The sequence below is a fragment of the Eptatretus burgeri genome, chromosome 3 (genome assembly GCF_056783735.1).
Source record: "Eptatretus burgeri isolate ZD-2024b chromosome 3, Ebu_testis_v1, whole genome shotgun sequence".
NCBI lineage: Eukaryota > Metazoa > Chordata > Myxini > Myxiniformes > Myxinidae > Eptatretus > Eptatretus burgeri.
The window spans coordinates 114,227,834-114,239,936 of NC_140963.1; the positions used below are offsets into that span (position 1 = coordinate 114,227,834).

Genomic DNA, 12,103 nt, shown 5'->3' on the forward strand with positions numbered 1-12,103 from the left:
GGGAGGGAGAGAGAAGGGAGAGAGAGAAGGGGGAGAGAGAAGGGGGAGAGAAGGGGAGGGAGAGAAGGGGAGGGAGAGAAGGGAGAGAGAGAGAAGGGGAGGGAGAGAAATGGAGGGAGAGAAGGGGAGGGAGAGAAGGGGAGGGAGAGAAGGGGAGGGAGAGAAGGGGAGGGAGAGAAGGGGAGGGAGAGAAGGGAGGGAGAGAGAAGGGGAGGGAGAGAAGGTGGGGAGAGAAGGGAGGGAGAGAGAAGGGAGGGAGAGAGAAGGGGAGGGAGAGAGAAGGGGAGGGAGAGAGAAGGGAGGGAGAGAGAAGGGGAGGGAGAGAGAAGGGGAGGGAGAGAAGGGGAGGGAGAGAAGGGGGAGAGAGAAGGGGGGAGAGAGAAGGGGAGAGAGAGAAGGGGGAGAGAAGGGGAGGGAGAGAAGGGGAGGGAGAGAAGGGAGGGAGAGAAGGGGAGGGAGAGAAGGGGAGGGAGAGAAGGAGGGAGAGAAGGGGAGAGAGAGAAGGGGGAGAGAGAAGGGGGAGAGAGTGAAGGGGAGGGAGAGAAAGGGAGAAAGAGAGAAAGGGAGAAAGGGAGAAAGGGAGAAAGGGAGAAAGGGAGAAAGATAAAGAGAGAAAGAAAAAGGGAGAAAGAGAAAGAGAAAAAGAAAGAAAGAGAGAAAGAGAGAAAAAGAGAAAGAGAGAAAGAGAGAAAGAGAGAAAGAGAGAAAGAGAGAAAGAGAGAAAGAGAGAAAGAGAGAAAGAGAGAAAGAGAGAAAGAGAGAAAGAGAGAAAGAGAGAAAGAGAGAAAGAGAGAGAGAAAGAGAGAAAGAGAGAAAGAGAGAAAGAGAGAAAGAGAGAAAGAGAGAAAGAGAGAAAGAGAGAAAGAGAGAGAAAGGGAGAAAGAGAGAAAGAGAGAAAGAGAGAAAGAGAGAAAGAGAGAAAGAGAGAAAGAGAGAAAGAGAGAAAGAGAGAAAGAGAGAAAGAGAGAAAGAGAGAAAGAGAGAGAAAGGGAGAGAAAGAGAGAAAGAGAGAAAGAGAGAAAGAGAGAAAGAGAGAAAGAGAGAAAGAGAGAAAGAGAGAAAGAGAGAAAGAGAGAAAGAGAGAAAGAGAGAAAGAGAGAAAGAGAGAAAGAGAGAAAGAGAGAAAGAGAGAAAGAGAGAAAGAGAGAAAGAGAGAAAGAGAGAAAGAGAGAAAGAGAGAAAGAGAGAAAGAGAGAAAGAGAGAAAGAGAGAAAGAGAGAAAGAGAGAAAGAGAGAAAGAGAGAAAGAGAGAAAGAGAGAAAGAGAGAAAGAGAGAAAGAGAGAAAGAGAGAAAGAGAGAAAGAGAGAAAGAGAGAAAGAGAGAAAGAGAGAAAGAGAGAGAGAGAGAGAGAGAGAGAGAGAGAGAGAGAGAGAGAGAGAGAGAGAGAGAGAGAGAGAGAGAGAGAGAGAGAGAGAGAGAGAAGGTCAAGATATTAAATGTCATGGTCAATGCTCGGTTTTCTTGCTTCCAGACAAGGAACTTCATTGTGGCAGGACGTCATTCAGCCCATCAAGCCGATAGAATGGTTTCCATCCTGTTGTTGTATGTCAATGATCTATCCTTTTTTGATGCTCAGCATCAACAAAGGAAGCAGCATATACCATTTAAAAAATCTTCAGTATGACTCGACCAGAGTTCGAATCAACAACTTCCCAAGACTCAGAGCAGACACTCCAACCATTACACCACTGAGACTGGTAAAATAGCATTCCGATTATGGGAATCGAACAAGGGGCATGCCTGGGTGAAAGCAATGGATTACACTGGTCAACAACAAATTTGTTGTCTGCATTTTTAAAGCTGATTTAGGACGAATCTCATGCGCTGAATCCAAAACTCACATTAGTTTTGTTCAATCAGGTCAAGTTTTTGAGATATGGCCACATGTCGTTTTTTACATTTTTGTTCACATGTACGCATATGTGGAGCATTTTAGAAGAAGTTGGTGGGGGTAAAATGTCATGTCAAATAATTGTTTTGATTGGAAATAATTATTTTAATGACAAGAAGTATTCAGGTACGATAGTTCTGGGTGATTATGTCGAAAAGGGATCAGTTTGAAGTCATAAAACCTCAAAATCTTCCAAAAATTGGTGAGGCAAAGCATAAAGTTCGTGGATCAAAACTAAAGTTAATGGGGCAGATTTTGTAATAATGTGATACAAAAAAGTTGTATTTCTTGAAATAACGAACTCTGAAGAATGTACAATACCTACATGCGCCAATTCTGCTCAAGCTTGGAGTGCCACAGTACGAACCCAAAGATTGGAGACTGTTCATTGACAGCAGCAAGCGATCACTGAAATGTGTTCTGCTACACAACGGCAACCAGTTTGCCTCTGTACCCATCGCTCACTCGACTACACTGAAGGAGAAGTATGAAGCGGTGAAGTACGTGCTGGAGAAAATTGGTTATGATCAGCATAAGTGGTTTATTTGTGTTGACCTGAAGATGGTGAACTTTTTGTTGGGACAACAGTCTGGCTTCACCAAGTACCCATGTTTTCTGTGCATGTGGGATAGTAGGGACCGTGCTCAGCATTACACGAAGAAGGACTGGCCTGTGCGGGAGGAATTGGTGCCATGCAAAGAAAGGAACGTCATCAACGACCCTCTGGTGGACAGAGACAGAATACTCTTCCCACCGCTGCACATCAAGCTCGGCTTAATCAAGCAGTTCACCAAGGCTCTGGACAAAGATGGTGACTGCTTCACTTACTTGTGCTAGGCTTTTCCAGGATTGACCATGGAGAAGTTGAAAGCTGGCATCTTTGATGGTTCTCAGATCCATCAGCTCATCAGAGATCCAGAGTTCAAAAACTCAATGAACGAAGTGGACCTGGAAGCGTGGAAGACATTTGTTTTGGTAGTGAAGAACTTTCTTGGCAACAATAAGGCCAGAAACTACGCAGAACTTGTCAACAACATGCTGACTGCTTTCAGAAACCTGGGCTGCAACATGAGCATCAAGATGCACTACCTATTTTCACATATGAACCGGTTTCCTGAGAACCTGGGTTCAATGAGTGACGAGCAGGGGGAGAGATTCCATCAGGACATGAAGGAGATGGAGACCAGGTATCAGGGTCGCTGGGACGCAGTCATGATGGCTGACTACTGTTGGAATCTGAAGAGAGACCTCCCTGCCGCTGAACATTCCAGGAGTTCGAAGAAACGGAAGTTCAAGCCCTGAAGTTTGAACAGTGGTGACGCAACATGCAATTTACTTGTACTTACCTTTATCAATGCCCACCATTCAGATGACAGTAATCGATGTTTCTATCATGTAATCAATAAATGTTGTTGGCAAAACATTTTTTTTTCTTAAAAACATGTTTAGGATGATATGTGTTGACAAAAATCAGCTGATAATGCCACAAAAATGTAATTGATTTTGTCACAAGATCTGATTTTTTCAAATCAACTTAGCACAAAAACCTGACCTGATGGAGAGAAACGGATGCCATTTCCTGATTCAGCAGTGCCAGAATACCCTAATTCACTTGTAGAAATCTAGACAACATTCAGAAAGTAAAAAATTGTTGACCAGTGTTATTGCTTAATTTTAGTTTTGCTTTGGGATTATGTAATAAAATAAATATTTTTTTGTAACCTGCAGGCATTGTACCACACTTGATGTCATTTGTTGCCTGTGTCAATATTTAGCTTGTTATTCCACTTTATGTTATGTAGTAGATATTCTGAGCTGTCCAAACATGTTTGTGATCAGGGATAAGGCCACTTGTCTTGAGGACATCGTTTTCCTATGCCTTGCGACACAATAGTGCGTAGCTTGGTTTTGTTGAACTGATTGTTTGAACTTTGCTTGAAGCCCACTTTTGTAAAAATAAAAATAACTGGAAGGGCACTCTTCGGCGTCGCAATGAAGCCAGATATGCCTCCGCCCACATCATTATTACATCATTATACATACTTGTACTAAGTTTGATTTAAATCTCTGAACCCAGATTCAAAATTTTAAATAATTCTGGCTGCCAGAGCATGCGTCCAATCTGGTTGAAATTTAAAACATATTATTCCACATGAATACCAGATCATAACTGTGACGTTTCACGTCAATTGATTAAGTGGTTCAAGAGAAATAATTTTTTTAAGATTTTCATTCAATCCATTAAGGCAGCCAGACCATGTGACCTATTATTTATACGTGAACACCCTGGTATCCCCAAGGCTTGGGGAACATGTGGGTTAAGTTTCCTCTCAATCTATCAAGCCATTCTGGAGAAGAAGATTTTTGAAGGTATATTCAACAACAAAAAAAAAGAAGGTGCCAAACCATGTGGCCAATGACATCATAGGTGAAAAACGTTTTGTTCCTTTTGGATAGGTGATCATACCTGTAAATTTTTGCCTTGATCTGTTCAGCTGTTTCGGAAAAGGTTTTTGAAGGTTTTTATGATTAAAAAAAATATAGCTGCTGGACCACGTGACCGATGATGCCATCATTTTCTTCCACCCACACAATTTAGCCCCAGATGACCTCAAATATTTTTGTAATGATCAGATAAAGCATTCAACGTATGAACTTATGATGTCAAAATGAAGCAACCTATGACATTATCAAAAAAATCACTTTTTTCCCATGGAGAGTACTTGACATGTGCCAAGTTTCAATTTTTTCCATGGAGTGTTTTTTGGAGATACAGAGGTCTAAAGTTTTTCCTTTTTTCCAACATGGCTGCCACACCATATGACCTCTGACATCATAATTATCATTAAAACATTCTACATGAGTAGTCACACCTATAGTGAAAATTTTGTGTCAATCAGATAAGCGGTTGCAGAAAAAGCAGAATAAACAGAGAAAATGAGCATGGGCGTACGTACGTACGTAGTACTAAGGAACAGACAACCTGAAAATATGATGCCTTCAATGACTTTGTCAGCAGAGGCATAAAAAACTGATGTGCAAGTTTTGACAATTATCTGCCAAAAATATACCATTTATATACAAATACTGTACTGTAAACCAAATTACCAAACTGATGGCATAAACGATAAATGATAGATTAAAAATGCAGTGTACAATATGGTAAATGCAACACCTACCATCACCTTGTGACTCTGTGATTCAGGAAACATTTCCTTTTTTATACAATCTTCCTTCTCCATATTACTCCCATAAGGCAGAGCATCTGCAGCTCGGAGCTTCCAAATCTCCTCCAACTGGACATCGTCCAGATCTCCATCATCATCATCATCATCATCATCATTATCATCACCATCATCATCACCATCATTATCATCACCATTGACATCATCTTCAATCTCAAATTCTGTATCCAAAGAGCAATGGCCTATATCCAAAGTATCACCACTGTCTCCTGCACAAAGAGAAACACCACAAAGAAATCAAATGCATCTGGCCTCAGAGGTATATTGTTGAAAACATTAATAGTTTAAAATATTTTCTTACCCCTCTCGAATTGATAAATACAAGGAATTACAAGGAAATCTTCACAGGTGGAGGCCATTCAGCCCATCATGCCTGTGCGAACACCATACTAATTTATCTACACAAGATCAAAGGAAGAAAATGCAAAAAAATGTTTTCAATTAATGAAATTAATGGGTTTATAAAAAGTTTTTGTATTGTATTTTTCTTCCCCTCAAGGGAGGGGGCATGGGCTTGGTTAAAAACACACATCAACCACACAACCCCCCTTGACAAGAACCCCACCAACAGCACTCCTTACACATGCACACAATCACCCATCAATGCACACAAGCTACCTAAAAGTCCTGTAAACATCCCTATACCCCTCTATCTCCATAACTTCCAGGTACCTATCTAATTCTAATTTAAACTTATCCACTCCTTCTGCTGCCACAACGTTTTCCAGGGAGATCCCCCTCCATTCCATGCATTAACTACTCTCAGTGAAAGTCCCCTGCCTTATTACCGTCTTAACTCTCCCCTTCTTTACTCTCAGGCTACGGCCCCTGATCCTATCACTGTCTACTCTGTTGAATAATTCATCTGCACTTATTTTATCTACACCTTTCATTATCTTAAACATCTCCATCATATCTCCTCGTAACCGCCTCCTTTCTATTGTATAAAGGCCCGCCTCCTTCAGCCGCTCATCATAGTTGAGTCGAGCTCGGCCCGGAATCAATCTAGCAGTCTTGCGCTGAACCCTCTCTATGGCATCCATGTCCTTCCTGAGATGTGGTGACCAAAACTGCACACAATATTCCAGATGTGGCCCTCACTAAATTCCTGTACAATATTAACACCACCTCTTGATTTATAAATGATCCCCCTCCAAATACAACCTAAAACCCTATTTGCTTTGCTTTACCTATAGCTGCCTGCTTACCTCCCATATCTATTACCACCCCAGATCCTTCTCCTGTGTGACACGCTCTAAAATTACCCCTTGCATCCTGTAATCTCTATTTTCATTGTTCTTTCGCATCCCCAACACCTTACACTTGCTCAGGTTAAATCCCATCTGCCAATCTTTTGCCAAATCTATGCAAGTATCAATACTTTCCTGAATCTGATCACCACCACCTCTGCTATCCACCTTACCTCCAAGCTTTGTGTCAACTGCAAATTTGGAAAGCTTACTCTTTACCCCATTATCCAAATCGTTGATATAAATAATGAATAGTAATGGTCCGAGTAGTGACCCTGAGGTACCCCGCTACTTACATCCTCCCAGAAAAACATCCTCATGCTCACAGTCACTCTTTGCTTCCTATTACAAAGCCAGTTTGCAATCCAAGAAAACTTTGCTGATATTTATTCATTCATTCATTTTAGTTTATTCATTTGTTTACATTGCAAACATTTAATATGCAATGGCCATTGAAAGTGATGAAATCAAACAGGCTCGGTATTCCTTAAAAGAAACGGTGAATCTTCAAGGGTAACTGTGGCCATGCATGGTGACATGACAATTGGTGTGCTAAACAATGCAGGGTCATGGCTGTGAGGGTGTGGAGGGAACATGGTATTGAATGATCAGATTTTCCACAAGTCTTACTTAGTTTATTTCGTCACAGTGTCCTTGTCTTTCATTACTCATTGTGGAAAAATAAATCCACCGAAAAGTGATTGAGCATTATTTGTTAGGGTGTTACATGCAGTCTGCATCCTACAACATGCCTTTTGGGTGTGGATCAGCTTTCAAAAGCACAGTTGTCCTTCATTTACCCGGTGCATGACGCACTTACATTTAGAATGAAACATCAGAAATCAGTTTCAACCTTGAGGTTATTCCCAAAGTCAAACAATCACTTGAAACTGGTGTCATCTCTGAGCCTGCAGCTTATTTCTGTCACAGCCATCACTCTTCAACTTGCCACAGTGAACACCTTTTCTTTCTTTTCAGAATTTTTGTAATGATGTCACCTGGCTAAGGCTCAACTTGACAAATGCCAACCCCCTCTTCCTCTAAAACTCAGAGGCTGAAATCATTCAGTAGTTGTCCACCATCCAATGACTCAGTAATTGTCCATCATCCAATTGGCAGTCAAATCAGAGTGCAATGTCAATACTTTGTACATACAAGTCGAAATTGCAAAATCTGCTCAATTCCTGAAAAAGAAACTGGAAAAGCATGGCCACACCAATCTATATCCTCATCCTCAACAAAACATTCACACATGCAGCAGCTAAATTAAGGCAAGATGCGACTTCCGTAAACAAAAGAATTGGTAATTGTCAATGATGATCAAATATCTCAAAGAAAACATCAAAGTGTTGGTCAGTTTCACTTGTAAATCCCACATGTACTTGTTCATAAAATATACATGCTTTGTTACATATCACAGCACCACTCTGCTGCGAATGTTGCCGCCTGCCTCACCCTGTTGCTTTCAGCCGTGCACAGCAACATACCTTCGCTGTCCAGCTGGTAATCTCGTGGAAACATGATCCCGCACCCCATTACATCCCCCTTGGAACATCTTGGGCCAAATGGAGCACCAAGACCGCTTCCATGGAAAATCTTTCCATCATCTGTAAACATGATTAAGCAATAATACAAGGTTCATGCAACAAAGTAGCAACAATAACAATACAGCTACATAAAAATTGCCAGAAAACTATGAAGCCAACTGGAAGGGAAGCTATCTGCAAATCTGTCACGTATGTGTGCTGATGTCGGTATGGTAATTGTCATTAAATATGAGACTCATATGATATACAAGAACCAAGACATGTTTGGAAACATTTGTGAAATGCTAAAACAATGAAAGCATTTCGGCTATTGCCTTATGCCAATAAACAAAACAAAAAATAATGAAAACATTATTTTATACATGTTAAACTGGGGGAAAAGTGGTTTTGATAAGAGGCATTAGACAAGAACCACTTGCGTGAAAGCTCCATTCACTATGAAAACATTGTGATGGAGTATGAATGTTCCACTGGTGTCTCACCACAACAGCCGAGTCTGTCCATTTTGAAAAGAAACACATGGCAAAATTGGCAAGACTGTGACAGTTGAAGCTTCAGCACAAATCTAAACTTTACCCCCTCTCGAGTTTGACCATAACACTGAGGATCTGTGCTGTATCGCCATCTGTAAAACTTGCAACAAACATGATCAAAGGCATATTTCCTGTTTGTTGCTCATTACTCTGCATGCGAATCACAAAGCGGGGGGGAAGCAATGATTTCACTGTCTGTCTGTCAGTCCATGATCGAGGTACTCCTTGAATTTCATATTTTGAAGACTGCAGAACATGAATCGGCTGCAATTTAGCAATACTTGGACTCCGGATTTGGCAAAAAAGATATGGTGTGTCGTCCCATGCATGCATGCGCATAGTGGGGTGAAGCAATTGCTTCAGTCTGTCTGTCTGGCAGTCCAAAATAATTGAAAATCATTCCAAATGAGAAACTTACTGTTTCTCGGGACATCATAAAGGACACAAATAACAGGCACCAAGAACTCATTTAATGTGTCAAACAAGGTGGAGTAAAAGATTGTATCCCAAATGCATCAGGGGTGGGAAACTTCTGATTCAATGTTGTTGTTTTTTTGACAGCCTTTAAAACTTTTATTTTCTTTCAAATCAGTTATATATTTTGAACAAAGTAAAACACAAATCGCCTTGTTTGAAAAAGCTTCCAAAAACTTTCAGGTTAGTAGTACTTTGATAAAATTGTACGCCGTCTCGACCAATCAAATTTGCCGCTCGTGCTCTCCAGGGTTGGGGAATATCAAAATTCAGACAAAATGGTGGTGCCTAGCGATGCAAAGCCTGAGCTAACTTAGTTTAAATAAAAAGGGAGGGGTAACCCTTCTTATGTCCTATTTCTCCAGACTGTGGAGTGTAAGGTTTTTCTCAAGACTATATACATACTAGCGATACCCGTGCCCATGCACGGGATAGCAGTACAACATAGCTGGTAGCAGACGACAGACCGTACACGGGGAATGACAAAAATACGCATTGTGCAAAATGCAAGTGGTACTATGGAACGCCAAGACTTCCCAAACATTGTCAGCATGTCCGCTAAGTGCCACAGCAATTTCATAGGGATCGTGTGACGGCGAGCCGAGTTTTTAGTGTGCAAGCTTGGTATTATAATAGAGATGTATGTATATGTATATGTATATGTATATGTATATGTATATGTATATGTATATGCATATATTGTTGCGGTTCAAGGAACCACATCCCTCCAAAGCAATAGCAACCAACATAATTATAGTGGTCCCTGGACAGTTATTCCATTAATATACGTTTAGATAGTCCCTTCCATTTTGTCGAGCGGGACAACGGGACGTGTGTTGCAGAGATCTAATAGCAAGGTCTATTTACATCACTCACTCCATTTCAATTCTTCTTTTCTGCTTATTCCTGAAGTAAATCCTAATTTGCGTCATCACAGAGGCCAACACGTGCAGCACGTACCGCGGCCAGGGGAGGGAATAGAGAGCCGCAACAACACCACACAAGCATCGAGAGCGCAGCTGCGAGGAAGCAGCGATATCCTTGAAGGAACCTTTGCCGCATGCTCGAGATGATCGTCTGACGTTTCCAATAATCTAAGAAGAGATTGCTGGTTGCATTGAAAAGGCATACGAATGAATATCTCTTAAAGAGGCTGCACGGATTTTGTTTTTCATAACATAGAAGCAAATGACCCAAAATCAGCAAGAGCGTGGCTGGCAGCTTTGGTGCCAGTAACTACATTGTCAGAGGCCGATAATGGAAAAACAACAACTACACCACGTTGTACGGAACAAAAGTGTGCAAGACACAAGCAGCCCTTTCTTTTCACCCCATTTCTGGATTTCATTATATCGGCATCTTCTTTTTCCTCCATAACTCCATCTAATTATTATATCCGATCATTCCCCTCAATTCCTGACACAGATCTGGTTTTGCCCCGTGGACACGATAACAGAATCGGGTGGACGCGAGCGCTGGCCACGTGCTTAATGGCGGATCTGCGTGCACTGCGCGGAACGTGCTTGAAGGCAGACCCGTGCTCCGCTCGCAAAACTTTATCATTGTACAGAGCAGGGTACGAATGGCACACATCTTGGTCTCGTCTGTGCATGGGTTTGCCATAACATCTTACCTTTGATCCTCGCTGGCGGTCACAGGTGTTTCCTGCAGATGGGGACGCCTTCGTCTCTCCGGCCGGCGAGGCCGCGATCAGGCAGGGGCATGCTGTGCAGCTCGGGCGACATGGTGCATCATGGAGCAGAAACACTGACCAATGCTAGCCGGGGGTGCCCGGGCGGGCATGCGGGGCCGACACAACCCTCGGCCGGTCATTGGGGCACGGTCCGGGAGTTCGTGCAAGGCAATTCATGTTGTGGGGTTTGATGCGGGGCAATGCATATCATGTCGTGGGGTCGGAGCAAGACGATTCCAGAGCTTGGGGCCATCTTGCGGAAGTGGAGTGGAGCCGCTTCCGGCCATCGTGGCTGGGTTGCGCGGGGGCTGGGGCCAATCAGAGTGCCCGGTTCGGGTGACGACGCTTCACTTTGGGGTGGCCCCCCGCCCCGCACCGCAGGGTTTATAAAAGGTGGATGGCAAAGCCGTTCTCTCTTACGCGCTGGATCTCCAAGTCGCCTTCTCCTCCCATTCGCCTGCGACTCCGCCTTCTTCATCTGCCGTCATCGCCGGACTCCACCACCACTTCTCCGCCCACACGTCACTGACTCCACCCACCCACCTGGTCCCATCTACCACTCTAACCCACTCGCTCTCGACTACACTTTCGCTACCCATTCCGCTCTCGAGTCCGCCTTCTCCACCCATTCCGCTCTCGACTCCGTCTTCTCCACCCATTCTGCTCCCGACTCCGCCTTCTCCACCCAAGTCCCTCCCTTCACACCCGACAGTCGCGTTTCATTCTCTGGACCGACGCGAGCTGCACAAAGTGCCACAAAGCAAGAAACGGCATGCTAGCTGTCAGTGAGGCATCGCCCATCAGAGCATCCTCCCAAAACGTATTGGTGGCGCGATCAGGCAATCGTGCAATGTATTCAGAGACCATTAGTGTCATCTCCTCTCCTCTTTTTTTCTCTTCATTAACTCCTCTTCATCGGGTTGTGTGTGTGTGTGTGTGTGTGTGTGTGTGTGTGTGTGTGTGTGTGTGTATGTGTGTGTATGTGTGTGTGTGTGTGTGTGTGTGTGTGTGTGTGTGTGTGTGTGTGTGTGTGTCCTGGTGCCTGTCCTCGTAAGTTAAGATTGCAGAAGATTATTATTATTTTGGGTTAAATCTGCTCTGTGTCTGCTTTCGTAAGGTGCTTGTATTATTGTCGCACCTCACGCTTCTTTCTATCCCTGCATAATACACACCAATAAAACTATTCAATGTTTCACAATACCACATAACTTTCCTCGCTTGCTTGTAAATAAATTATTATTAGAAATGTTCCCAGCTCATTTTTGTCTGTTCTTTCATTGATCCAGCATGGTCCGAATCCTATCTTAGCGGGGACTTTATTCCCAACGATCCGTTCCTTTTAGCCGGTACGTCCTTGGCAGTGTCGCTCGGTTGCATCTGATCCGGTAAAGTGATCCAGTTCAGACAAGGCGTACCGAGGGCGTGTTCCCTGGTACTTAAATCACGTGATAAATTAGGTAACCCAGTGA

At 43.1% G+C, this 12,103-nt stretch overlaps 1 protein-coding gene across 3 annotated transcripts in view; it reads right to left on the reverse strand.

The window, feature by feature from the left end:
- The window catches only part of LOC147030776 (SPRY domain-containing protein 3-like), a 61,152-nt gene that overhangs the window by 11,601 nt on the left and 37,448 nt on the right, over positions 1-12,103 (reverse strand). For all 3 annotated transcript variants that reach the window (XM_085875192.1, XM_085875191.1, XM_085875190.1), the window contains exons 2-3: positions 7,875-7,994; positions 5,072-5,346 (exon numbers count right to left, since the gene is read on the reverse strand). In XM_085875192.1, coding sequence (XP_085731318.1) covers positions 5,072-5,346; positions 7,875-7,923 — 324 coding nt within the window. In that variant the 5' untranslated portion in view covers positions 7,924-7,994. The remainder of the gene's footprint in view (positions 1-5,071; positions 5,347-7,874; positions 7,995-12,103) is intronic.